Source organism: Chionomys nivalis, chromosome 14, assembly GCF_950005125.1.
Source record: "Chionomys nivalis chromosome 14, mChiNiv1.1, whole genome shotgun sequence".
NCBI classification, from domain to species: domain Eukaryota; kingdom Metazoa; phylum Chordata; class Mammalia; order Rodentia; family Cricetidae; genus Chionomys; species Chionomys nivalis.
The window spans coordinates 18,755,819-18,782,037 of NC_080099.1; the positions used below are offsets into that span (position 1 = coordinate 18,755,819).

Genomic DNA, 26,219 nt, shown 5'->3' on the forward strand with positions numbered 1-26,219 from the left:
CCTCTCCCAGGGCCTGTTACTGTTCACTCAGGGAACAGCATCTCCTCTCCTCTGGAAAGTCTGCTCTGATGACAGGGTCAGGGAAGACACAGTCAGAGCATCCCACACAGGAGCCAAGGGTGACACTTGGGTTTCCTTTAAGCAGTGTGGTCCAGTGATGGAGCTACCTCCAAAAAAAGAACCAGATGACAAACAGGTTCCTCCCAAGGTGCTTTGAGGGCCTATGTCCAGCTGAGTATCAGCTAGAACCCGGAGCCAATAGGGCTTTGCTCTGGCCAGTGATAGGCAGAGCTCAGCTCCTGGCCACAAGCCTTCTCTTGGCACCATGGCAGCACTGGCTTCCAACCCGAGTTTCAACCGTTTTGTTTCTTTCTAAAATCAAGGTTGAATCTACCCATCCACACTCCCAAGGCCCCTTGTGTAGACCCTTAAGCTTTAGGGCCTTTGGGGCTCATGAAAAGCCTTGGTAGGGGAATATGGCTCAGTGGGTGCAGTGTTTGTTGTACGAATTTGCAGACCTGGCCTGGTGGTGGTGATGCTTGCCTTTAATCCCAGCACTGAGGAGGCAGAGGCAGGCGGATCTCTGTGAGTTTGAGGCCAGCCTGGGCTACAGAGTGAGTTCTGGGAGAGCAGGACTGTTTCACAGAGAAATCCTGTCTTGGAAACAAACAAACAAAAGGTTCTTAATCTGTGTGTCATAACCACCGGATGATCACATAACAGGTACCCTGCATATCAGATATTTCTATTACAATTCATAACAGTAGCAAAAGTACAGTTATGAAGTAGCAACAAAATAATTTTATGGTTGGAGGCCCCACAACATGAGGAACACATCAGGAAGGCCGAGAACCACAGGTTTCCATGGACCATGGATCTGCAATCCCAGCAGTCCCACAGGTGGAGACGAGAGACCCCCAGAAGTGTGTGCTAGCCTGGCTCGCACAACTTCACAAACAATGCAGGAGGTGAGGATGGACCCCCAGGTTGTCTTCTGATCTCCACATGTGTGCCATGGTGCACAAGCGCCTGCACTCACACACATAGACACACGCATACAAGATCCTTTTGAAGGAAAAACTAAACCAAATAAAACCTTGGCTTATGTGAGAGATCATTTCTTTTGCATTGAGTACCGATAAAGACTAAACAGCAATGGAGCAATGGTTCAAGGGTCAAGAGCACGGACTGTTGTTCCGACACCCCCACCCCCACCCCTCAATCCCCCCCACTCTCCTACCCACACCCACCCCAGGACCCAGGTTCCATCCTATGCACCCACACAGAGGCTCGCAACTGTCTATAACTCATCTGGAGAGATCTGGCGCTCTCTTCTGGCCTTTCCGGGTACTGCATGCACATGTTCGCACATGTTGCCTAGACATGTTATAGGCAAAACACACACACAAAATAATAAAATAAAATTAAAACAAAAGATTAAACAGCAGTGGTAACTGTCTTTCTATCTTTGGCTCTGGTTTTTGTTCTGTGTGAAAGTGTGACCACCTTCAGAGAGATAAACCGAGTGTGTGAGGAAGCATGGCCTGAATTAAAGAGACTCTTGTGATTGGTTTATTACAATAGGCAAGGATCCAAATAGTCCCATTCATATGCACGCTGCTCCCAGACACTCTGCTGTCAGGCTGTCTGAAGGCCCTTGAAAGGTCTCTCTGTGGTCCCTTCCCCCTGCAGGAACCTTGCGGCTGAGCCCCGGCACTACCACAAAGCCCCCTGCCTCCCCCTGGCATCCCATAGCCTCTAAACGAAGGTGGTAAATTTATACGAAAGGTATGCACCTGGGCCTCTGGCGCTGTGACCTGTTTACATGAACCATCCCTTGACGTTAGGCTTGGGAGACTTGGGAGACCGCTGCTCGTCTGTATCTGCCAGTACACGGAGCATGTATGTGCCTGCACAGACCAGGAACTGTCCTGCCACCTGAGCAGCATAGGACACAAACCGCAGCAAACTCCTACAACAGAAGATGGAAATGCATCAGACTTGGGATTCCTGCCTGGCCAGAGTTGAAAGAGAAGGAATTCCTCACCCCATGCCACCTTACTAAGCTCCCAGGAGGCAGCAATCATCTTTGAGTAGTGGCATCCGGGGAATACCAGACTTTCAGGGCACAAAGTCTGAATGCTCCCTAGCAGGCTGCCATACTACCCAGGTCCAGGGACACCCACTGGGGTCCACAGTCCTCAAGCCCCTTTGATAGGAGCTGCCTGTATCGGAACTCAAGAGCCTCACGGAGCCCCTGCCACTCCTGAGAGCATGTACTTGCTACCTGAGGATTCAGGCAGCCCAGGTGGCTGTGCTGAAGTTGCTGCTGCAGTCCCGGTCCCCTGGGTCAAGGTGGGAAGACCAGGCAAGCTGGGGAAAGTTGTAGAAAACACTGGAATTCTGATTTTCTGATCTGGCGTGTGGACGGTAGGTAGCTGGGGTGTTCCAGCTTGCTCCTCATGGAGAAGGCACACTGCTGGGTCATAGCCTCTCAGACCAAATCGAATAAAAGGTGTTTCTTCGCTAGGCAGTGGTGGCACACGCCTTTAATCCCAGCACTCGGGAGGCAGAGGCAGGCGGATCTCTGTGAGTTCGAGGCCAGCCTGGTCTACAAAAAAGGTGTTCCTTCCAATTCTAATTCCTTTCCTGGTCTCAGAAGTTTTCACTCTTGCCTTGCTAAGATCTGGGCAAAGCACCCAGGCCAGACTCCGGGGAGGGCGTGCAGGCGCGGGTATGCGTGGCTGTTGCTAGGTATTGAACCTAGGACCTCGAATGTGCCAAGCAAATGCTCAACTGAACTATATCCCCAGCTGAACTTTGCGCTCTTGATGCAAGCATGCAAGCCTGTGGTCTAAGATTTAAACTGAAGACTATATGCATCAGGGCACACTTGATGACAAAGGCGGATCCAGCCAGGCCCTGTCGTTGGGCAGAAGACAAAGCGGGGAGGAGCCATACCTGTGCCACACCTGGGTGTTTCCAGAGTCCCACAGAGACCCCTGGAGACAGATGCTGTTACCTTAGCATGGCCTTGGCACTCGTACAGCGGATGTCATAGGACACCGAATACATCTCGTACATGGTGGCCTTGATGTTGAGGCAACCGAGGAAGTCCTTGGGGTTCAGCCTGTACAGGTCGAAGGTAACTCTGGCTATTCCCGACCTCCTCGGTTGCTTGTAGACTGGGACATACTTGCTACCCTAGAGCAACGAAGAAGCAAGGAATAGACTTAGGGGCCACACGGGCCAAGACCCTTGAACCACACAATTTAAGAGTTATTGCCAAAGTCAGAGTCTTCTAAACGTCGGCTGTAATTCTTCCAATCACGTTTACAGCAGGTCACCATGTTATACACAACCATGCCTACATATGTACTCTTCCCTCATCAACTTCCAGTGACTCAGGATCAGTTGGCTTTGGCTCTAAGGGCTCAGTATCTGATGTCCAGAGGAGCTCAGGGTCCTGCCTTAGGGAGTTGTTTGCCTGTTTGCTGGTTTGCCTGGAGGCCTGAAGCTACTCCTTGGGAATGAAAGGACATGGCCAGCCTCTTGTAACTGTCACAAAGCCAGAGCGGAGCAAGAAGCTCTATTTCCATCTCATTTCATAAGTAGGTCTGATGAAGAAAATGCTGGAACTCAGGCTCGGGGAACGGGTGGAACAATCCTCTCTCCGACTCTCTCCTGTTTTCCAGGAACTGCCAAAGAGGAAGGATGACTGTGTGGGAACATGAACCACACTGTCTACCAGGGACACCAGGTGACCCTTCCGGTTGGGAGGGACATTAGCTCCTGGGTTTGTAGACAGCTCTACAATAGACTCTGGAAGAGCAAAGACGCAAATGGGGATGTGGCTCGGCAATAGAGAACTTGCCTGGCGTGTGCAAGGTTCTAGGTTCAAGTACAATCGCCAATCCTGGGGAGGGGGTGGGAGTAGGGTGCCAACCTGGCTCGTGAACTGCTTTCCTAAGTGGTTTCTGCCACACACACACAACCGGTCCCACTGTATCCAAGGTCAAGTTAGCATGATGCAAGCGTCCCTGTGCCTCAGGAGCTTTGCAGGCTGGGTGTACTTAAAAACTGAGTGTCACATAATGAAGACAATCAAACCCATTGAAACCTAAACAAATGCCCCTAAAAGTGTGCCAGTCCTTCTCGCTGAAGCCACTGCTAGTGTCCCTGTCTTCCTACTACCCAGATCACAAATGACAAGGGATTCCAGTTGTCACCCAGTGTACAATGCACAAGAGGCTGGCACCCCTGCACCACTATTTGAGAAAGAACCATCATTTAAAAACTCTGACTTGGACATGGAGGTTCATGCCTTTATTCCCAACACTTTAGAGACAGCCAGATCTCTGTGAGTTTGAGGCTAGACTGCTCTATATAGCAAGTATCAGAACAGCTGGGGCTATGCAAAGAGACCCCTCAAAACAAACAATTCACGACTGAGGAATAGAAGGGTTTAAATCTATCCCCTCCCCCAGCTCTTCTTCACACCTCGCATTGCTTTCTGGCTTTTCAAAGTGTGTCTGACTCTCCCTTCAGGCTGCCTTTAGTCTCAGGGCTAAGCCAAGATGCCCTCATCATGCTAAGGGCAGGAGGCCTCACACCTGGGCACCCAGATTTCCATAAGCTGTAGGAAAGGAAGGGCATGACTGGATCCTGTCTTCTTCCAGGGTGGCAGGGAACATCTTCTCATGGGGTTTTGGGGCCCTGAGACTGAGCAAGGGAGACATCTGGTGGCTGTTTCTTGGTTGAAGATTTTGGTTCAGTCAAAATGGGCCTGGGGATAACCTTCCTTAGGTAAGGTGGCAGTCTGTGCTCTGCGGGGAAGCCATCATTTCTACCTTACTATCTATCTTAAGGATAACATTTCTGTGTGGTTATTTTGGGAGTTTGGGCAGCCAGGCGCTCAGGAAACAAGCGGCCTCCTACTACAAATCCCTGATTTTTTTTTCAAGGATTAAGCTATGCTCCTACCTGTAACCTTAACAACAAATGATTCTGCCCCGCCTTTCCCAGGAGACGGCAACCATGCCTTTGTCTCAGGAGGTTGTTATGACCGACCTGTTATGCTTATGCTATGTTTCTGTAACCCCACTGATTTGCCTGCCAAGTCCCCCACTTGGGAACCCCCTGTCCCTGAGCTATAAAACCTTATCTTCCCCATGACCGGTGCTGATCTCTTGAACCCCACTTAGGAGGAGGCAGCCCTAGCAAACCAATAAAACTTGCTTTAATTTGATTTAGGTTGGTGACCTTTTCCCTGGTGTCTGTGGGATCAACACATACATACAGGCAATACATATAAATTAAAATAATCTTAAAAATTATGAGGTACTTGTGTGCATGTATACACATATATGAAATAACAAGACAAAATAAAGCATTATCTAGTCCAGAGGTCCCATGGAGTCTTTTCTGGTTATTCTGCCACCTCCACAGGAGGATGCCACCTTGGCGGTGCCCTTTCCCGGGAACACTATATTGCTAATTTTGCATTGTTTTGAGTTTTCTAGAAATGGTTTAATGCAGATGTTCTCATGGTGTGGTCTGTAGAAGGAGGAACAGGCTTAAGTTCTTTCCTGGGTTGAAACTACTTTCACAATAAATACTAAAGACAATTGCCCCTCTCTGTTCTCTTTTGTATCTTTCTAATTTATTTTTGTTTTATGTGCATTGGTGTTTTGCCTTGATATATGTCTGTGTGAGGGTGCCAGGTCCCCTGGAACTGGAGTTACAGAAAGTTGTGTGTTGCCATGTGGGGGCTGGGGATTGAACCCAGGTCCTCTGGAAGAGCAGTTAGTGCTCTTAACAGCTGAGCCATCTCTACAGTCCCCCTTCTCTGTTCCCTTAAGTCCTGGTTTTCTACAGCATGCTCGAGAGAAATGTGTGGCTTATTGAATCAATATTTTCTTTTGTTCTTTTTCTTTTTCTGCTTCTTTCCTTGTGGGACTGGAGAGGGCATGGGGAGTACATCCATCACTAAGCTACACCTCTGCTCCAAAATAAGATGTTTCGAGATCACTCTGATGGAAGATCCTTTCAGAATGTAAGGCCGACTGATGTTCTCAGTGGAGCACAGGGACCAACTCCACCTGGAGCTCCTTAGATTCCCCACTGCAGCTGAGTTTTGGGGAATTGACAACTGTTGACTCTTGATGCAGGATCAAGGCAGAGTATCCTTAACAGTGCCTCCTTTCCTCTCCACCTACACATCTGCAGGCAGGCAGAGTTCTGTCATAGTCTCACCAAACAATAGAGTACAGCAGATTGAATACAGAAGTGTACCCGAGATATTTATGGGTCGTGTGTGTGTGTGTGTGTGTGTGTGTGTGTGTGACCGCACCTATGTATATGTATATGTTCTTACTTAGAGATAAGAAGAGACATCTGGTTCCTTGGAACTGGAGTTACAGATGGCTGTGGCCTGCCATTTGGGTCCCAAGGACTGAATCTGGGTCCCCTGCAAGAGCAGCAATGCTCTTAATTGCCAAGCCTATCTCCAGGCCCATATCTGAGAATATAAGTATCTTCTAGACATTAAAGAGATTTGCAAAAAAATAAAAAGTACAATTCCTTGCTCTTGTTTTGGAGAGTGATCATTTATTTTAAAAAAAGATTTTCTTCTTTTTTTTCCACTTGGGCTTTTTGAGACAGGGTTTCTCTGTGTAGCCTTGGCTGTCTTGGAACTTGCTCTGTAGACCAGACTGGCCTTGAACTCACAGAGATCTGCCTGCCTCTATTTCCTGAGTGCTGGGATTAAAGGTGTGTACTGCCACTACCTACTCATTTAAAATATTTTCTTATTAAAATATGTAGTTCAAACTAACCTTTACTGAGTTATTAATAATTGATACATATCTTTTAATTTCTCAATTTAAATTTTATATATTGGAAACGGCTTATAGTTTCTCAACCTTGGCACAAATGACATTTGGAGTTGGGTAATTCTTTGTTTCAAAGGTTATACATTGCAATTTCCATACTAGACTGCACATTTGTGTCCTCTCCCCCAGTTTATTGTCCTAAACTGTCTTCAGATGTTACTCCATGGCTCCTAAGGGCAAATATCACCAGCTAAGAAACTTTGACTGACAGGTATTTGTTAACTGTTTTTGATGTATCTTATGGTAACTGAAGATACAAAAGGTCCTAAGAGTCTTTCTTACTTCTCATAAATCCTGAGATGAGAAAGGTTGAAGGTGGCTTGCCTGATGCTCTGTCCTGTGCTGGTCTCACTCAGCAGTCATGGGTTCTACTCAGACCGTGCCTGTAGCTGCACTTCAAGTGTCTTCAAGGTCAAGAACGTTTTATTCAGTAAATATGAAGTGCATATCAACCTATGTGAACTGAAATGGACGTGCAGTGATGTGCATCTCTCCCCAACTGCAATAGACACGGGGTTTGTTGCCAATATTTATGCTCACTCACAAGGGTCACACGTGGGGTCTGATATACATCTGCTCTATAGGTTCTAGCATGTTCCAGGGGCGTGTGCACAGGCCAGGATCCATGTTCCTAGGTCACACACTGTGTTTCAACTCTGGTTTTAGTTATTTATTTGGCTTTTCAAGACAGGGTTTCTCTGTGTAACAGCCTGGCTGTCCTGGAATTCGCTCTTGTAGACCAGGCTGGCCTTGCACTCCCAGAGATCTGCCTGCCTCTGCCTCCTGAGTGCTGGGATTAGAGGTGTGCGCCACCACCGCCTGGCTTCAACTGTGTTATTTTAAACATCAATTTGTAGGAGGAGAGGAAAGCTGATCCTAGAACTGAGTGATGGAAAAAGAAGATCATGGGACTCCCATTTCCTCTTTGCTCACAGCACTCTCTGGCTCCAGTGTGAGTGGCTCTGCTGCCCTGCTTGCTCCTGTAAGGGCGTGCTGCCTCAAGGACACGCTGTTTCAATGAGGAGGAAGAACTGACCATGGACTGGACCCTCCCAAATATTAGACAAAATAAACCTTTTTTTTTTTTTTTAAATTTTTATTTATTTACTATGTATACAATAGTCTGTCTGTGTGTATGCCTGAAGGCCAGAAGAGGGCACCAGACCTCATTCCAGATGGCTGTGAGCCACCATGTGGTTGCTGGGAATTGAACTCAGGACCTTTGGCAGAGCAGGCAATGCTCTTAACCGCTGAGCCATCTCTCCAGCCCCATAATATAAACCTTTTTTTCTAAGTTAATTGTCTCAAGTATTTTATAACAGTGACGGAAGGCTGATTAGTCACACACACACACACACACACACACACGACTTGGCCATGCCCGCTTGCCAGCTTCTTAAGGATTAGGACAGTCAACAGTTACCAGATCAGATCTGCTGGCCTGCCTCAGCCAGGTTATTGGCCAAACCTTATGCTTCAAAATTATTATTTTTTTAATAATACAGTCTAAATTCAGAGACAATGGATTTCTAGAAACACTGAAGAATGCTCTTGAGGGTTGCTGCTGTAGCTAGGAAGTGAGTTCATAAAGTATACAATTAGGATGCGGCTCAGACAACACGTGTAGACAGCGCCTCGTAGGCAGAACACCTACCTCGCTGTTGTCCACACAACAAGGCAATACTTACCGGTGTCCATTTCTGTCCCTTTTCCAAGATCATGAAATGCGTGTTGTCCCTTAAAGTCTGAAAGAACTCCTCTGTGTCCACCACAGTGCCATCCTCCTCCAGCACCAGCGTGACCAGGCCAGTCGTGATGAGCAGGACATCCAGAGTCTAAGTTTGCAAGGAAGAAGAAGCACAGGATGAAGGGAGCTATTCATGTGGGACCATCAATGACGTTTATGTTAAGGTTACAGGAGGGCTGGCTGGCTGGCTGGCTGGGATAAAGCTATAGAGGTAAAGAAACATTGACTGGTATGTATGACTCAGAAAAACAAATTAAGATTTTAAATGAACCTTTCTCTTCCTAAGGAATGAGATAAGTGATCTGTTGCGTACATACAATTTCTTTCTGTTTGTTTGTTTTATGGTTTTTCGAGTCAGGGTTTCTCTGTAGCTTAGGATCCTGTCCTGGAACTCACCCTGTAGACCAGGCTGACTTAGAATTCATGGAGATCCACCTGTCTCTGCCTCCCAAGCGCTGCAATTAAAGGCGTGTGCCACCACGGCCCGGCACATACATACAGTGTCTATGGTTGCCTTTTATGCAGAGGAATAACTAAGCAGATAGTCCCGGACATCTTGTACTTTAAGCATGCAGTCTTGCTGATCACCTACCCCTTGCTGGGATGGATGCTCACTTCTCATTTCTGTGGCACCTCTGAGTCAGGTGCTGAGAGTCTATGACGCTTCCGTATCAGAGAGCACTGTTTTAGCTTGAGGACCACCTATCCTGGTCAGATTCCTTCCCAGGTCTCTCTAGTCTCCCTTGTTAAAGCAGGAAAGTAACATTCCCAGGGGATGCATGCTGTCAAGGCACACACCTAGGGACCACAGTCTTCCATGATGCAGAGACATGGTGGCACTTTGAGGATTCAGATCCATCCTTCATCCACCTGTTACAGCTCCCCTCAAGCCCTGAAACCTAGAGAGGGATCAATGAGTTCATTCTCTCTCTCTCTCCTCTCTCTCTCTCTCTCTCTCTCTCTCTCTCTCTTTCTCTCTCTCTCCCTCCCTCCCTTCCTTCCCCCCCTCCTCCTTCTCCTCTTCCTCTTCCTCCTCCTCCTGCTCCTCCTGCTCCTCCTGCTCCTGCTCCTCCTCCTCCTCCTCCTCCTCCTCCTCCTCCTCCTCCTCCTCCTCCTCCTCCTCCTCCTCCTCCTCCTCCTCCTCTTCTTCTTCTTCTTCTTCTTCTTCTTCTTCTTCTTCTTCTTCTTCTTCTTTTTGAGACAATCTCTCTCTCCATGTAGTCGTGGCTGTCCTAGAACTTACTCTGTAGACCAGATTGGCCTACAACTCAGAAGTCTGCTTGTTCCTTCCTCTCGAGTGCTGGGTTCAAAGGCCTGTGTCACAACTACCCAGCAGCTATGCTGCTTGTTTGACTCCAGTGCCTTGACACTGTCTTAGTGCCCAGGACCTGGACCCTGAGCTAGCTGAGGACCTGAGGCTGTGGTCACAGTACCTTGCTAATAAGCTCCTGTAGGCTGCTGGCCATCACCCCACGCCGGCTGCTTCGGTCATGGTTTGAGACCCGAAAAGGACGAGCTGGATGCATGAGGGGTGTCAGCAGGGCCTTCTTAGTCTGCAGTCCCATGAATGTCAGGGGTCTGTGGAGGAGGCACAGAGGAGAACCATCCTTTAGAGGAGGGTTTTTAAGAAAAGGTTTAAGGCTGGGCAGTGGTGGTGCAAACCTTTAATCCCAGCACTCAGGAGGGAGAGATGGGCAGATCTCTGTGAGTTTGAGGACAGCCTGGTCTACAGAGTGAGTTCCAGGATAGGCTCCAAAGCTACAGAGAAATCCAGTCTCGAAAAACCAAAAAAAGAAAAAAGAAAGAAAGGAAGATAAGAAAGAAAAAGAAAAGGTTTAAGGCACACACAAATCATGCAGTTTTAATATTTGCATCTAAAAGAAAGAAAAACACTGCCTAGGAATTATTAAATGTCACACACACACATCCATACCTCCAAGGAGCAAGCAAGTAACACATCATCTTAGCACATCCAGGGCTGTCCCGGAGTCAGTCTCCAGCCCCTTCTCCAAATTGTATTCCACAAATACTGATTCAAACATTTTAGATTTAGTTATTTTATGTGCGTGAATGTTTTGCCTGCATGTGGATGTGCACACCACATGTGTGCCTGGTACCTATGGTATACACAGGCTTAGAAGAGGGCATTGGATCCCCTGGAACCGGAGTTGTGAACCGCTCTGTGGGTGCTGGGAATAGAACCTGTGTCCACTGCAAGAGCAAAATGTGCTCTTAACTTCCGGATCTATACTGAATTTTTTATTAGTTTCTGTGTATCTGCATGTATGTGTGAATGTGTGGGAACACATGCCACAGCGTGTGAGTGGAGGTCAGAGGGCAACTTCATGGAGGTCATCCGCACCTCTCATGTTTATGTGGGTTTGAGGATCAAGCACAGGTTGCAGGCTTGTGGACCAAGAGCCTTCACCCGCTGAACCATCTCAGCAGACTGACAGGAAGGTTTTAGAACTAAAAATCCAAGAAAAGGATGCCTCGTGATTACAAAGTAGCTAAACCAATTCAGAGAGTTGGTAAATGCAGAACAAACGGGCATGTGTTTGTATAAGGCTGGCCCAGAAATTAACGTAAAAGTCAAATACTGGTCAAGGTAGCAGTCAATTCAGGACTTTATTTTGTTTTGTTTTTAGTGTAGGGTTTGCTAGGCAAGGACCCTGCCACTGAATTGACTCCTAGCACCTCAGCCAAGGTTCTGGCATCACTATAAACAGAACTGCCATCATAAACGTCTTGGAAGAGCAGAAAGGGAAAACTCTAGATCCTGAGTCCCATGAAACCTTGGATGTAGCTTTAATTTTCTGGAAAATGTGGAATTATACACCTTCGGCTAAACCGGGTTACCACATGTAAAACCACATGCACGCACACAGCAGGTCACAGCACGTGAAACATCACATATGCAGAAGTATTCTTTCATGTGTATGTGCAGAAAAGACAAATATTATTGAATATCCTCTTTTCTTTTCCTTTTATTTTTTCTATGATTTATTTATCTTTATGTGCATTGCTGTGAAGGTGTCAGATCTCCTGGAACTGGATTTTCAGACAGTTGTAAGCTGCCATGTGGTTGCTTGGAATTGAACCCTGGTCCTGTGGAAGAGCAGTCAGTGCTCTTAACCACTAAGCCATTTCTCCAGCCCCGAATATCCTCTTTTCTAAGCAAAGACTAAGTCATAGGCTCTAGCTGAGACAGATCTTTACTAGTGATATCTTAAACAATGTCTCCTCAAATCACACCAGCATGGACCAGGGAAGGAATTACAGCAACATCAAAACAACATTTTCTGAGGAAAACAGCCCAGTCCTTCATTATTCAATTTTTGTTAATGGGAAACTACAGAAAAGCAGTCTGGCGGATTAGTGAGAAAGAACGAAGATGACAACTCTTGTAGTAGTTATTTAGGAAAAATAAATTTTGTTTTATTTGGACTTAAAATTTATTTAACTCAACTTTCAAAGTTGAATGGGATTGTTTCTGTTTTTGTTGTTTTGATTCAGGGTCTCACATAGCCTAGGTTAATCTACAAATCCGTGTGTGTGTGTGTGTGTGTGTGTGTATAAAACAGAGGATGACCTTGAACCTCTGCTTCAGCCCCAAGCACCCACCACCCTCCACAGATCAGGTAGGTGCTGTACCGAAGGACTGTGTAAGCAAAGTCTGCGGTAGTCAACGCAGGACGCTTTGGTCGCTGTGGAAGAATTCCAAACTGCCTCTGTCATATTACTACGTGTTCTGAAACAACATGCAGGACTGTGTTTAACAAACTAGAAAATAATCCTGGGGAGGGAAGCATTAAGACACTACCTAGACCAGGCAGTGGTGGTGGACGCCTTTTAACCCCAGCACTTGGAGACAGAGGCGGGCAGACCGCTGTGAATTTGAGGTCAGCCTGGTCTACAAAATTAGTTCCAGGATAGCCAGAGCTGTTTACATAGAGAAACCCTGTCTTGAAAACCAAAAAGAAAAAGAAAAAAAGGAAGAGAGAGAGGGAGAGAGGGAGGGAGGAAGGGAGGGAGGGAGGGAGATAGAGAGAGAGAGAGAGAGAGAGAGAGAGAGAGAGAGAGAGAGACTACCTAAAATAACGTCATAACCCGTTGACTCCAGGCTTGCCATTGACTCTCTGTGGTTAAGCCTCTGTGGAGACCAGGTGAGCAACACTTAAAGAGCTTTAACCCAGGCCCGTGGGCGCTTTTACATTTAGGAACAGACCCATAAAGAAATTATTCCAAGGGACAGGAGAGATGGCTCAAAAGCGAAGAGCACAGCATCCGCACTGTGGTTCGCAACTCCAGTTCCAGGGGAACTGATGCCCTCTTCTAGCGTCAGTGGGTACTGCATGCATCACACACACACACACACACACACACACACACACACAAAATGCGAGTTGTTTTTATTATTATTATTATTATTACTACTACTAATTATTTTGTTCATTTTCGAGACAGGGTTTCTTTAAAACCCTGACTGATTTTTTAAAATTACTTTTCTATTCTTGTGTTAATAATTTATTTTTATTTTATTGTGCATTGGTGTTTTGCCTGCGTGTATGTCTGTGTAAGGGTGTCAGAACCCCTGGAACTGGAGCTACGGACAGTTGTGAGCTGCCATGTGGGTGCTGGAATTGAATCATCTGGAAGAGTAGTCTTAACCACTGAAGCATCTCTCCAGCCCTATCTATCTATCTATCTATCTATCTATCTATCTATCTATCTATCTATCTATCTATCTATCTTTGAGACAGGGTCCCTTTATGTAGTCCTGGCTGTCTTGGAACTTGCTTTGTATACCAGACGGGCCTCAAACTCACTCTCCCTGCCTCGGACTCTGAGTCCTGGGATTAGAGTCATGCACCATGCTGTCCAGTCTATTTTTATTATTTTTAATAAATAAATAAATTAATTAATTTTTTGCTGTTTTCGAGACAGGGTTTCTCTGTACCTTTGAGTCTGTCCTGGAACTCTTTCTGTAGACCAGGCTCACCTCAAAATCAAAGAGATCCTCCTGTCTCTGCCTCCCAAGTGCTGGGATTAAAGGTGTGCATCACCACTGCCCGATTTATTATTTTTAATAAGGTTTATGTGGGAGCATTCTAGCTGGGTTACACCTGACCTAGCCTTGGTGCGCTAGCCCTTAGCCCATCTTCTGTTTAGCAGATACCTTTTGTTTCTCTTGCTGTCCTATGTGAATCTTGTCTGAGAGTTTCCCAAGGATACAAAGCCTTTGCAAAACTTGGTTGGGCGGGACTGGAGAGATGGATGGGTCTGTGGTTAAGAGCACTGACTGCTCTTCTAGAGAACCCTGGTTCAATTCCCAGCACCCACACGGCAGTTCACAACTGTCTGTAACTACAGTTTCAGGGGAATCTGACACCATCACACAGATATATATATATATAACAACACACATAAAATAAGTAAATTAAAAAAAAAAAAACCAAACAAACAACAAACTTGGTTGGGGAAATCCTGAAAACTGTGGTGCCTCATGAATCGAGGATTTGTACTTGACATCGTATTTTTGGAAGCTTCCTTCAGGTTGTTTTGTGCATATGGAAATCAACTGGCTAAAGTGTAAATATGGAAAACTAAAAGTGCCCTGGGCGAAGGGAAAGCGCTTCAGTCCTTAAGGGCTGAGTCCCGCTGCAGCTGCAAAAGGTTAAATTCATTCTCTGAGTCTTCTTTCACGGACCCGAGTGAAATCCCACCCGTGACAGGTGCAGGACTCTGTGTTGGCATGTATGTGCGTGTGCGTGTCGATGCTCACGGAGGCCCCAGGCTCAAATGCCCTGGAGCTGAAATTACAAACCGTTGGGAGCCTCCCGATGTGGGTGCTGAGAACCAAACTCGGGTATTTTGCAGGAGCAGCAGTGTTCTTGACCACAGAGCCCTCCCTGCAGCCCCAAGCTCAGGAGATTTGCATGCACAGGCCCAAATCTTTCCCCTTTCAGGGGTACGAAGCAGCTGAAAAATCTGTTTCCCCGAGGGGCTGCGCTGAGGAGAATGAGATAGACCAAGGGGTCCCTGACCTGGGCCTCGCATTAGAATGACCTTGGAACCTGACCAGAGACCTCGCTGGGCCCGGCACAGCAGTGGCCCTGGTGTATGGCTCCTGAACTTCTGCCTCAATTCGGAGGAGTTGCACCAAGTTTCTGTTACACAACCCAGAGAACAAGATGTTCACACACGGCTGACACTAGGGCAGAATTCAGACAGCACTGTCACACCTGGTGACCTGGAAGGCAGGGCTTAGGGATGAGCTCCATCCATGCTTCCCAGTCAGAGGTGTAGCTTTGTTCTCAACCTACGCGCGCTGTGAAATTTTAACCAGCTGGTCGCATTCTCGCGAGGAAGAAAGACTGAAAACACCTGTAAGTCACAGTCATGAGTCATCCAGTGACGCTGGGACAGTAGCCGTGGAGAAGACCGTTAAGCAGTGCCAGGTTAGAGTTTTAAATATACACCCACATTTTGGGGGAAAGGGCGTTTGAAACAGGGTCTCACTGTGTACTCCAGGCTGACAGGAACTCCTGATCCTCCCGTCTGAGTCTCCGGCGTGCTACAATCGCAGGCCTGCGCCATCACACCTGAAGCTCTATCCACAGCTTTCTGACCTTGGAGTTGGCCCCGTCAGACTCTATCCCTCCCTCCCACAGGAGACTCTGAACCTCCCTGTGGAGACAAGCCTATCTCCTACTCCTGGGCTATTGTTATTACCCATGAGGCCTCTGGAAGCTGCTCACAGAGCCCAGGGTCTGCCTGAGAGTTCGCCTCCCACCTCCACTGCGTGCCATTTATTTGCTGAGTCAAAGCATGACTGGACGAAGAACACGAAAGAACAGGGCTGGGTTTCCAAAAGCCTGGCCTAGCCACTCGCAGCAGAAGGCGCATCTTTGACCTAGTTACTTGGGCCCCAGGTCTCCTCATCGGGAAAAGACACAGGTCTCCCAAAGCGACCTGACCTGGAGAGGAGTTTAAAAGTCCCCATTGTCTTTTCCGTCTGACAAGATAAGGGCTGGCAGCCGCTGCCTCCCTCACCGCCTCTCCACCCTCAAGGAAGCCTTCTTGGCTACCAAAGGACAGTAGAGCTTTTGTTTTCAGCCGACTATTTCCTAACCAAGATCTGGCTCATTGCTGGAGATAAGACTCATGGGCTGTGCACATACACACACACACACACACACACACACACACCATGGAAATCAAACCTTACCATTTTTGTCAAGTGTCAGTGCCTTAATGTGTTGAATTGTAAAATAACAGTCTCAGTTGGTGCAACAAAAACAAACCTTGTAGATCCTTAGGACTCACTGTGACCTAGTCTAGTCTAGTCTAAACTGTGAGCCTTAGGACTCACTGTGACCTAGTCTAGTCTAGTCTAAACTGTGAGCCTTAGGACTCACTGTGACCTAGTCTAGTCTAGTCTAAACTGTGAGCCCTGGGTCCCAAAGAGAGACCCTGTTTCAACCATCTCTCTCTCTCTCATCAAGACTGTAAGACATGAAAGGGTTAAATTAACTTTTCTTTTCTGCTCCCTAAACCCACTTAGTATGAGTACTGACTGCTCCAACTAGATGATCAGTCAGGCCAAGTCGCTAACTGAACAGGGAAGGCGTCAACGAACAGGGCTTCACTCCTGCCCACTATGTCCCTTAGGACAGACAGACTTTACATCTGCCAATGGCACATTGCTGAAAGTGGGATTCTCTTTCCACCCACCGCCAATATTTTGACTTGTCAAAATTAAGACAGGCTAGCTGAAGAGTTCAGGGTGTGGCTTAGTTAGCAGAGCAATAAGGCCCTGGTCTTCCTTCCTCGATGGCTCTCCAAAAGCAAAACATCAAGACCACCGAGAAACCTCAGAATTCGGCTTTTCACCTTGTCAACTGAGGAAACAATTGCTCCCTGATTCCTTGGAAAATGGGTTCAGACAATTCTATGAAATAGGAAAGGAAGTAACTCGTTGAAGGAAAAACAATAAGGAAACAGGGCTTTTAAGGAAGTAGGTGTTTAGTGGAACTCAAAACAACAATAGAAATCAGACTTCATCAAATATTCTCGAAAACTGTCAAACATCGGCTCCCCCAGAAGAGCAGGTAACAGGGGACCTTTGTGTTCTTCCCTGAGGGAACTTACAGAAATGTGTGACACAAAGCAAGAAGCCATAGGTAGCCAAGCCACGTGGGCTTTTCTCCAATTGACCAACCCTCCCCACTTACATACATCTACATACCAGAGAAAAAAGACCAAAACCAAGATCAAAATCCTCACAGTTTCACATCAAGGCCATGACTACTTGGGACCTCATCTTAGTGACCTACATGTTTTACAGAGGAGTTTGATCCCATGACCCAATGTACCTGAATAAAGCCAGTCCCAAGGGGAAACAAAATGCATGCTGTAAGAGTTATTGCTTTACAAGATAATGAAATGTCCACCAGATTCAGACCCCATATAAAGGGCCCACAAGATGACTAAGTAACTTCCCCATATCTATGAAAGACTTCTAGTCCCTCTCAGGCACCTGGGAGAGCGCCTGCTGCTTCTTTGTGGTATATTTCAATTCCCTCTGTCCTTTGTCCCTTTGGTAAGTTCTTTACCACCTGCCCCACATACCACATGGAACCCCCCAAAGTCTATAAGAAGTTTTCTTTGTGGCTGGAGAGATGGCTCAGAGGTTAAGAGCACTGACTGCTCTTCCAGAGGACCTGAGTTCAATTCCCAGAAACCACATGGTGGCTCACAACCATCCATAATGAGATCTGGTGGCCTCTTCAGGCATACATATAGATAGAAGAGCAGAACTTCTTCAGACAACACCTCAGGGGCAAGAATATGTGAGAATATTAGGGTAGGTAATGGTGAGAGGAGACAATGATTAGGAAGTGCCCATCAGACTTAATAAGGTGTCTGTGCCCTGTGGGGCAGCATCCAAAGGTAGCAGGGCCCAATGGCAAGTGTCAGCAATGCAGTCTCCATCGCCAAGACCCCCACATGGCTCCTTGTAGGCAGCACACACAGCTGGAACATTCCTGAGATACAGTTGGAGCATGCCTTGGCACAAGTCTGAACACAGGCTGCCTGACCCGCGTCTATTCTTAGTGACCTAGCAGAATGCTTGGTATAACGGGGCCCTTGAACACTTTGCAACATTTTTCTTTTTTTTTTTTTTTTTTTTTTTTTTTTTTTTTTTTTTTTTTTTTTTTTTGGTTTTTCCAGATAGGGTTTCTCTGTGGCTTTGGAGCCTGTCCTGGAACTAGCTCTTGTAGACCAGGCTGGTCTCGAACTCACAGAGATCCGCCTACCTCTGCCTCCCAAGTGCTGGGATTAAAGGCGTGCGCCACCACCGCCCGGCCTTGCAACATTTTTCTAAAAGGAGGTTTGGTGCCAGAAACAGAAACCTGCAACATTTTTCTAAAAGGAGGTTTGGTGCCAGAAACAGAAACCTGGGAGGTTTGCTTGCTAGTCTAGATTCTGAACTGGAAGAGCTGCTGTACAAATCAAGTTCCTTATAAAAGGGAAAGTATCACAGAGTCAACGCAATGCCCATCAAAATCCGAGCAAAATTCTTCAAAGACCTCGAAAGAACGGTACTTAACTTCATATGGAAAAGCAAAAAAACAGGATAGCCAAAACAGTCCTGAACAATAAAAGAACTTCTGGAGGCATCACAATCCCTGACTTCAAACTCTACTACAGAGCTACAGTACTGAAAACAGCCTGGTATTGGCATAAGAACAGACAGGAGGACCAATGGAACCCAATAGAAGTCCCGGATATCAATCCACACATCTTCGAACACCTGATCTTTGACAAGGAAGCAAAAAATATCAAATGGAAAAAAGAAAGCATATTTAACAAGTGGTGCTGGCATAACTGGATATCAACATGTAGAAGAATGAAAATAGACCTAGATCTATCACCATGCACAAAACTCAAGTCCAAATGGATCAAAGACTTCAATATAAAGCCAGCAACACTGAACTTTATAGAAGAGAAAGTGGGAAGTATACTCGAATGCATTGGTACAGGGAACCACTTCGTAAATATAACCTCAGTAGCACAGACACTGAGAGAAACAATCAATAAATGGGACCTCCTGAAACTGAAAAGCTTCTGTAAAGCAAAGGACAAGGTCAACAAAACAACAGCCTACAGAATGGGAAAAGAGCTTCACTAACCCCACATCAGACAGAGGTCTGATCTCCAAAATATACAAAGAACTCAAGAAACTGGACACCAACTTGGGAGGCAGAGGCAGGCGGATCTCTGAGTTCGAGGCCAGCCTGGTCTACAAGAGCGAGTTCTGGGACAGGTACCAAAGCTACAGAGAAACCCTGTCTCGAAAAACCAAAAAAAAAAAAAAAAAAAAAAAAAAAAAAAAGAAACTGGACACCAAAAGAACACATAATCCAATACAAAAATGGAGTGCAGACATAAACAGAGAACTCGTAACAGAGGAATCTAAAATGGCTGAAAGACACTTAAGGAAATGTTCAACATCCTTAGTCATCAGAGAAATGCAAATCAAAACAACTCTGAGGGTCCATCTTACACCTGTAAGAATGGCCAAGATCAAAAACACTGATGACAACTTATGTTGGAGAGGATGCGGGGAGAAGGGAACACTTCTGCATTGCTGGTGGGAATGCAAGCTGGTACAATCCCTTCGGGTGTCAGTGTGGTGATTTCTCAGAAAATTAGGAAACAACCTTCCACAAGACCCAGTAATACCACTTTTAGGTATATATCCAAAGGATGCTCAACCGTGTCACAAAGACATGTGCTCAACTATGTTCATAGCAGCTTTGTTTGTCATAGCCAGAACCTGGAAACAACCTAAATGCCCCTTGACCAAAGAATGGATAAGGAAAATGTGGTACATTCACACAATGGAGTACTACACAGCAGAAAAAAAATATTAACAGCTTGAATTTTGCAGGAAAATGGACGGAGCTAGAAAACGTTATTTTGAGGGAGGTAACCCAGACCCAGAAAGACAATTATCACATGTACTCACTCATAGGTGGTTTTAAAACATAAAGCAAAGAAAGCCAGCCTACAAACCACAATCCCAGAGAACTTGACAACAACGAGGACACTAAGAGAGACTCACATAGATCTAATCTACATGGGAAGTAGAAAAAGACAAGATCTTTTGAGTAAATTGGGAGCATGGGGACCTTGGGGGAGGGTTGAAGGGAGGAGGGAAGAGGCAGGGAGGGAGCAGAGAAAAATGTAGAGCTCGATACATATCAATAAAAAATGCCAAAAGCAAAAAAAAAAAAAAAAAAAAAAAAGGAAAGTCTCCTAATTCTCTTGTACTTGCTAGGCACTTGCAGCACCACTGAGTAGCATCCAGACACAGAAGATCTAAATCATTACATAAATAATTACAAATGCTCATGTTGTCCTTTAGGGTAAATATCAACTTCAGAGTTTGGCCAAAGCAGATTGATAATAAAAACCTACAAATATCCAGAGTTTTTCTGGTAGACTGCAGGCTCTTTCCTTCTCACCAGTGTTCACAAGCCGTCCACAAACTGTTTAAGAATGTGCCGTCAGTGGCCGGAGAGATGACAGTTGAGAGTACATACTGCTCTTGAGAAGGACCTGGAGTTTGAGTCCCAGCACCCACATCAGGTGACTCACACTATTTGTCACTCCAGCTCCAGGGGATCCCAAAACACCTTGTCCTCTCCAGGCACTTCACACACTTAAAGTGCACACAGATACACAAATAAAATTTAAAGTCGATAGAGAAGAATTTGAACTTTGTGTACACGATCTGTGTACACACGCCTGCAAGCATACTCAGAGCCTGAAGGGGGACACTGGGTGTCCTGCTTTATCAGTCTCTCTGCTTGATTCCTTTGAGACAAGGGTTTTGGTGAGGCTGGAGCTTTGGCTACTGAGCCCAAGCCATTCTCCTGTCTCTGTTTCCTACAGGGCAGGGGTCCCAGGTGCCTGTGATCATGTCTGACTTTACATCAGGGTACTGGGATTGGAACCCAGATCTTCGGGCGTGTGCAGCAAACATTGCCCTTCTTCCCCCGTGACCCTGGAGCTATTTCTCCTCTCTCCCATCTCTGATCAGGGCTTCCTCCAAGCCAGTCGAGCACACCACTCCTGAGCCACACCCTCAGAACTAGTATCTATCTTCTTCATAAGGTGTCTATTGATAAAGTTACCTACTTGGGAAAATCCAGTTATTAACTAATGAATGACAGCTACGGTGTAGTGGACTGGGCTGCTTAAACTCACTGAAAGGAAGCAGAAATACAGCAAGACCACAAAGAACAAGAGGTGGACTTTGCCTGTGACTCTTTAGCCTGGGTGGGATTTCAAGGAAGCGGGGAAGGAGGGGGAGAAGATCCCTTTCCCTTCAGCAAGTATTATAGGTTATTTTCTTCCAGTTTGGGCTAGAATCGAGTGATGCCAAAGGATCAGAGCAGGCTGGTCTGGAAGTAGGTAGATTATTCTGAGAACCGAAGCAAGCTTGTCACTAACAAAAAGGCGTGAGCTCCAGGGACCCGCCAGGTTGGAATGGACGGTGCCATAGATCATATATTCTACAGTGTTTTGATTTTCAGAGCCACCTCCACCTCACACTTGACACCATGGAGATGTCACCTAGAAATATCTTGGACTTCAATGAACTGTTGTACGGTTAGACCCAAGGGTAAGCTCAGCCTTCATGCCTCCCACTCTGAGGCCAACTGGCAACTGCTTAGTTAATACCAACATCCGTAAACCTCGGCCTTTGAAGAAAACCACAGGTCCACCGCCCTTGTCCTGGAGTTTAAAAGTGCGGGTAAGGGCAGATGGCATGTCTAGTGGTGAAGGCGGCAAAGAGAAGGCCCTGGACCAGTGTGAGAGGCAGGACAAAGTGGGTGGGGAAAAACAAGGCTTCCCAGAACAAGCACAGTCGGGAGTGGAGGAAACTGGGGAGCTACAGGGGAAGGTTGGGGTGAGGGGGGGGGGCTGCAGGTGGGATTGAGAAACCTGGCAAAGGGCTGCTCTCAGGCTGTGAAGCTGTCCCACAACATTTAAACACCAATGTTCCTCCCACACATCCTCTGCCACTAATAGCTGGAATGCAGTGTTATTTGGGAGCCTTGACAAATCCCCCAAACCCTAAAGTTAAGGCTTTGTTTCATGAGGAAGCAGGTACGATCCCAGAGGATCAATCAGCCTTTTCATTTTGGTAGCCGCTTTTCTAACCTCGTGAAATGACCCTGTCTCACACGCTGCTGGAGCACCCATGTTTGGCGACTCTGCTCTTCCTCATCCATATTTCTCCCCACAGTGAGGTCTGTCACTGTGGCGCCCTATTTTTATGCACTTGGACTTCTTCATCCTTTGGCCGTACTTTTACCATCTTTAGAGAATCAAGATCTCCTCACTGTTCTGTAGAGTCGCTGCCGTGGAGCTGGTCTTGATTCTGAAAGCCAGCCAGTCATCAGAACTAGAGAACCAGAGGCAGGAGGATTATGAGTTCAAGACCAGCCTGGACTATATAGCTAGTTCTAAGCTAGGCTGGGCCTTGAAGGGAGCCCTGTATGTCTGTCTGTTTTTCTTTCGCTGTCTATATGTTTCTAATTCTTTCTCTGTGTTATTCTCTATCTCTGTCTCTCATCCTGTCTCTCATTCCCTGTTCCTGTCTCCACATCTCTGTCTCAGTGTTTCTCTGGGTCTCTGTCTCTTCTTACATAAATATACACAGACACACAACCCTCTGCTTCATAACGTCCAGGATATTATCAAGAACTAGAATGTTCTATCAGCATATGGAGATAAACCAAAGGGGAGTGATGCCAGCGGCTTGGGCAAGGCCTAGATGTGGGGTTGGCTGGGAGCCAAAACTGCCCTTGCAAACTTGGTGAGCCCAGCCTCCCCTAGGTAGGCAGAGTCCACATTCACCCCCAAGAACCTAAGCTGGGACTCTCCCCTTGAACCCCAACTCTGTTCTTAGACCCAGGACCCAGAGGAGCCCTGTCCCCTCAGCATGGACACATCGCTAAGGCTTGTAGCCATAGTCCGTAGGAGTTGCAAGAGATGCGCAGCCTCCCCCACAGCGCGCGTTCACCGCTGTCACGTTTCGCGGACTCCCACGCCCCTCGGGAGTGACCCACCGGGCACAAATGGCCCTCTGTGGGGGGGGACCTCGGGCTGCTGAGCCGGTGGGCACTGACTGGTGAGGGTGGGAACAGTCCCGGCGGTTCGGACTTGTAGGGGGACCACAGCCGACGGAGCGAAGGCAGGGGACGGATGGGGTGTACAAGAGAGGAGTAGCTCGGGGTTCAAGAGAACGTACGGGGTGAGAGCGACTCGGGACGCAGGAGGACCCGGGGAGCAGAGGAAGAGGAGACAAACTGAGTTCCCCGGGTCCAGGGGGCGCGGGCTGCACTCGCCTGATGAGGGCTCCCGCGTAGTCCATGGCAGTCTCCATTGGCGCGGGTCGTTCAATCGTCCCCAGGCCTGGCCTCTTAAAAGCACTGCCCTGTCTGCCCCGCCCCGCGCCGACTTGACCCGACCCGGCCCGGACCTTGGCGACAATCTGCGCTTCTGTGAGCAGCAAACAGTTCTGACTCCCACGCCTGGGTCCCGGGGCCACGCCCCTTCGTGGGCAAACGGTACCGAGGGCTCTGGAACCCCAGATTTGGTGGTGTTGGTGGCTACTGTCAGTTTGTTTGTCTTTCTCTTCTGGAGGCAGGGGTAACTGGTGACATTACCAATGCCAGCGGCATCGCTTGACAGTGGAAAAGCAGTTGTGCTTGAGGCGAGCAGAGTGCCCCAACCCGCGGTCTTCAGGCTGGAGTCTCCAGCGCCCGACTCGGGGCTGGGCGCCTGGCCAGCGACTTCCCGGGGGGGGGGGGGGGGAGCGGGAGGACAGGGAAGTTGCCGGGATACGCGGAAGCGCAGCACTTCGGGTTCTCGGAGGTGCCAGGGCTTCCCTGTGGGTAAGTAGAGGGAGTGGAGGAAGCATCCGGCTGCCACCATTCATTACTAGAGTCCTAGGTTCGCTTCTGAGAGACGGAAGGAAAGCTGAACATTGATGGGGCCAGGAGGAGTTTATTCTCGCAGAGAGCACAGGCTGTCCCTCCGCCTCGAGGGGATGGGCATGCGCCAGAGATCCGCTACAATGTCGACTTGCTTCGCAAGCTGTAAACTCTGGAACAGGGAGTTGCTGGAAGCTCTTTTCTGTCGCTGGAGCTTGTGTTCCAGGCGTGATCATTAGTCCTCTACTTCACGGAGCAAAAGCTGCTCCTCCTTTGGGGGTCATTGGTGTCAACAAACCTCACCTGACCTGCAGGAAAATAGAAGCCAAAGCTATTTCCGGTGAACGCCCTGCAACAGGCTCACAGAGCGGCCTGTCCAGCCCAGGGCTATGGGGCTGGACAAAACTACCCGAGGTCATTAGCTCACCCTCCTACTGATACCTCACCCAGGAGGTGAGAATATGGGACCATTCACTTCAAATCACCTTTAGGAAAATGCCTTACTGTAGAGAAATTCTAATGTCCAGACACACAGGGTATCTGGTCAGTCGGGTTCAGAGTCCCTCAGCGCCCTGAAGTCTTTGCTTGTTTGGGCTGGCCTCTAGCTCACAGAGATTCTCCCGCCTCTACCTCATGTGTTTAAAGATTTGTGTCACTAACTCCCAGCAATCTGCATTTCCTTAAGAAAAAAAAGTTCTGGGGCTGGAGAGATGGCTCAGAGGTTAAGAGCATTGACTGCTCTTCCGGAGGTCCTGAGTTCAATTCCCAGCAACCACATGGTGGCTCACAATCATTTATAACGGTGCCCTCTTCTGGCCTGCAAGCATACATGGAGGCTGAACACTGTGTACATAATAAATAAATAAATAAATAAATAAATAAATAAATCTTTAAGAAAAAAAAGTTCTCACAAGGCTGGAGAGATGGAAATTTGGATCCCAGCACCCACATAAAATCCTAGCGGAAGGTCCAGGCACAGCGGCACACACCTTCAATCCCAGCACTTGGAAGACAGAGGCAGGAGGATCTCTGTGGAGTTTGAGGCTAACCTGATCTACATAGTGAGTTCCAGGACAGCCAAGGCTATGTAGAGACCCTGTCTCAAAAAGCCAAACCAAACAAACAAGAACACAAACAAAAGAAAACAAAAGCTGGAAGCCTGGGAGCCTGTATGGTGTTAAGAGCCTTGAGTGACTTGCTGGCCACCAGCCTTGTTCTAGTAAACAAGGTGGGACTTGATAGAGCAGGACACTACCCTTCCTGGTCACCCTCTCCCCTACATCTGTCAGTCTGTGTGTGTCAAGTCCCCCAGCCCACTCTACCGCGCGCAAGCACACGCACACACACATACACACTCTACATTCACAGCACAATGATTTTATATCTGGCATGGATGGCGTGGTTGGAGGAGGGCTTCAGTGGGCCCTGTCTTCACTGCTGAACAATTTGGTACTGAGCACATGGCCTTCAGCTGTGCACCCTCCGACAGCCCCACTAGGCGCCAATGGACAATTTCAACCTGATTGTCATTCAGATGGTCCTGGTTTAACTTAGTGGCCCACAGAACAAAACCAAGACATGAATCTGGGGACCGAACTGATGTGGGGGAGGAGGCCGTGATTGACAGGGTAAGTGGGAGACAGGAGAGGGTAGGGAATAGAGAGTAGCCAGAATGTATTATACAACGTTTGGAATTCTCAAATAAGAAGACTAATAAAAAAATATGAGAAAATGTCCCCAAAGATCAATGGGATCATTCCTAACAAAAATGATAATCTGTAGTCTATGCCCTAACCATTCAGGCTAAAGGCTATAAATACACAAGGCACTGGGAGTGAGAGTCTGCAGGGGTCAAGGTCATGGAGTCTAGCGACCTGCTTGGCTCAGAAGTCACATAGACTTGAACACAAAGAACAAATGAGCTGCCACGTAATACCTGAATGCAAACAACAAAAGGAACAAGGAGAGGAATTCAGTTCCAACGGCATATGTGATGATTAAAAAAAAAAAAAGGTGAAATGGGCACATTTGTGCAGGCCCTGCCAAGGTATGCCAATAAGCAAACACACCATTTATAATAGAGTTAGGGCAAGGCGTTTATTGGGGTAGGGGAGAGTAAAAGAGCTTCAGAAAGGTCCTCTAGGAGTGGGGACATGAGAGAGGCAGGCAGGCAGGCAGACAGGCAGACAGGCAGACAGACAGGAAAGCAAGAGGAGTAAGAGACAAGAAAGGCAAGAGAGAGGATTGTGTCTGGAGACTTCGCATAGCAGATGGTGGAAAGGCACCTGAGGGGGGGGGGCAGGTGATCACGTAACTACCTTGGCTGCTGGGGCAGGAATAGCATAGACACAGTGACTTGGTGCTGATGCTGAAGGAGCTGGAAATGGAGGAGGAGCTGGAGGTGGGGAGGCAGCAAGACTGTCCTGCGTTGCTTTCAGGGAGAGTAGAAGCCCCAAGGAACATGAGTGACCTGGAAAGCTGCCCAGGGCTGATAGGTGTGTGTGGGAGGGGGAGTGGTGGAGAACAGACAGGGGGAAGTGGGGGTGGGGGGTGGGCATG

The 26,219-nt window shown here is 47.5% G+C and overlaps 1 protein-coding gene across 1 annotated transcript; it reads right to left on the bottom strand.

The window, feature by feature from the left end:
- Positions 1–1,549: 1,549 nt before the first annotated feature.
- On the bottom strand, positions 1,550–23,192 carry Cidea (cell death inducing DFFA like effector a). Its single transcript, XM_057789072.1, has 5 exons — positions 23,073–23,192; positions 10,074–10,218; positions 8,582–8,728; positions 3,023–3,204; positions 1,550–1,972 (listed from the first exon to the last, which is right to left on the bottom strand). The coding sequence occupies exons 1-5, from the start codon at positions 23,108–23,110 to the stop codon at positions 1,822–1,824; spliced, it is 663 nt and encodes a 220-aa protein (XP_057645055.1). The 5' UTR covers positions 23,111–23,192; the 3' UTR covers positions 1,550–1,821.
- Positions 23,193–26,219: the final 3,027 nt, after the last annotated feature.

Bases quoted from the DNA above. Each gene is read 5' to 3' on its own strand.
- Cidea (XM_057789072.1), bottom strand. From the start codon at position 23,110: ATGGAGACTGCCATGGACTACGCGGGAGCCCTCATCAG. The intron at 10,219-23,072 runs GCGAGTGCAGCC...CCTCCTCCACAG, and splicing joins TACGCGGGAGCCCTCATCAG to ACCCCTGACATTCATGGGAC. The intron at 3,205-8,581 runs GTAAGTATTGCC...TCGTTGCTCTAG, and splicing joins AGGGACAGAAATGGACACCG to GGTAGCAAGTATGTCCCAGT.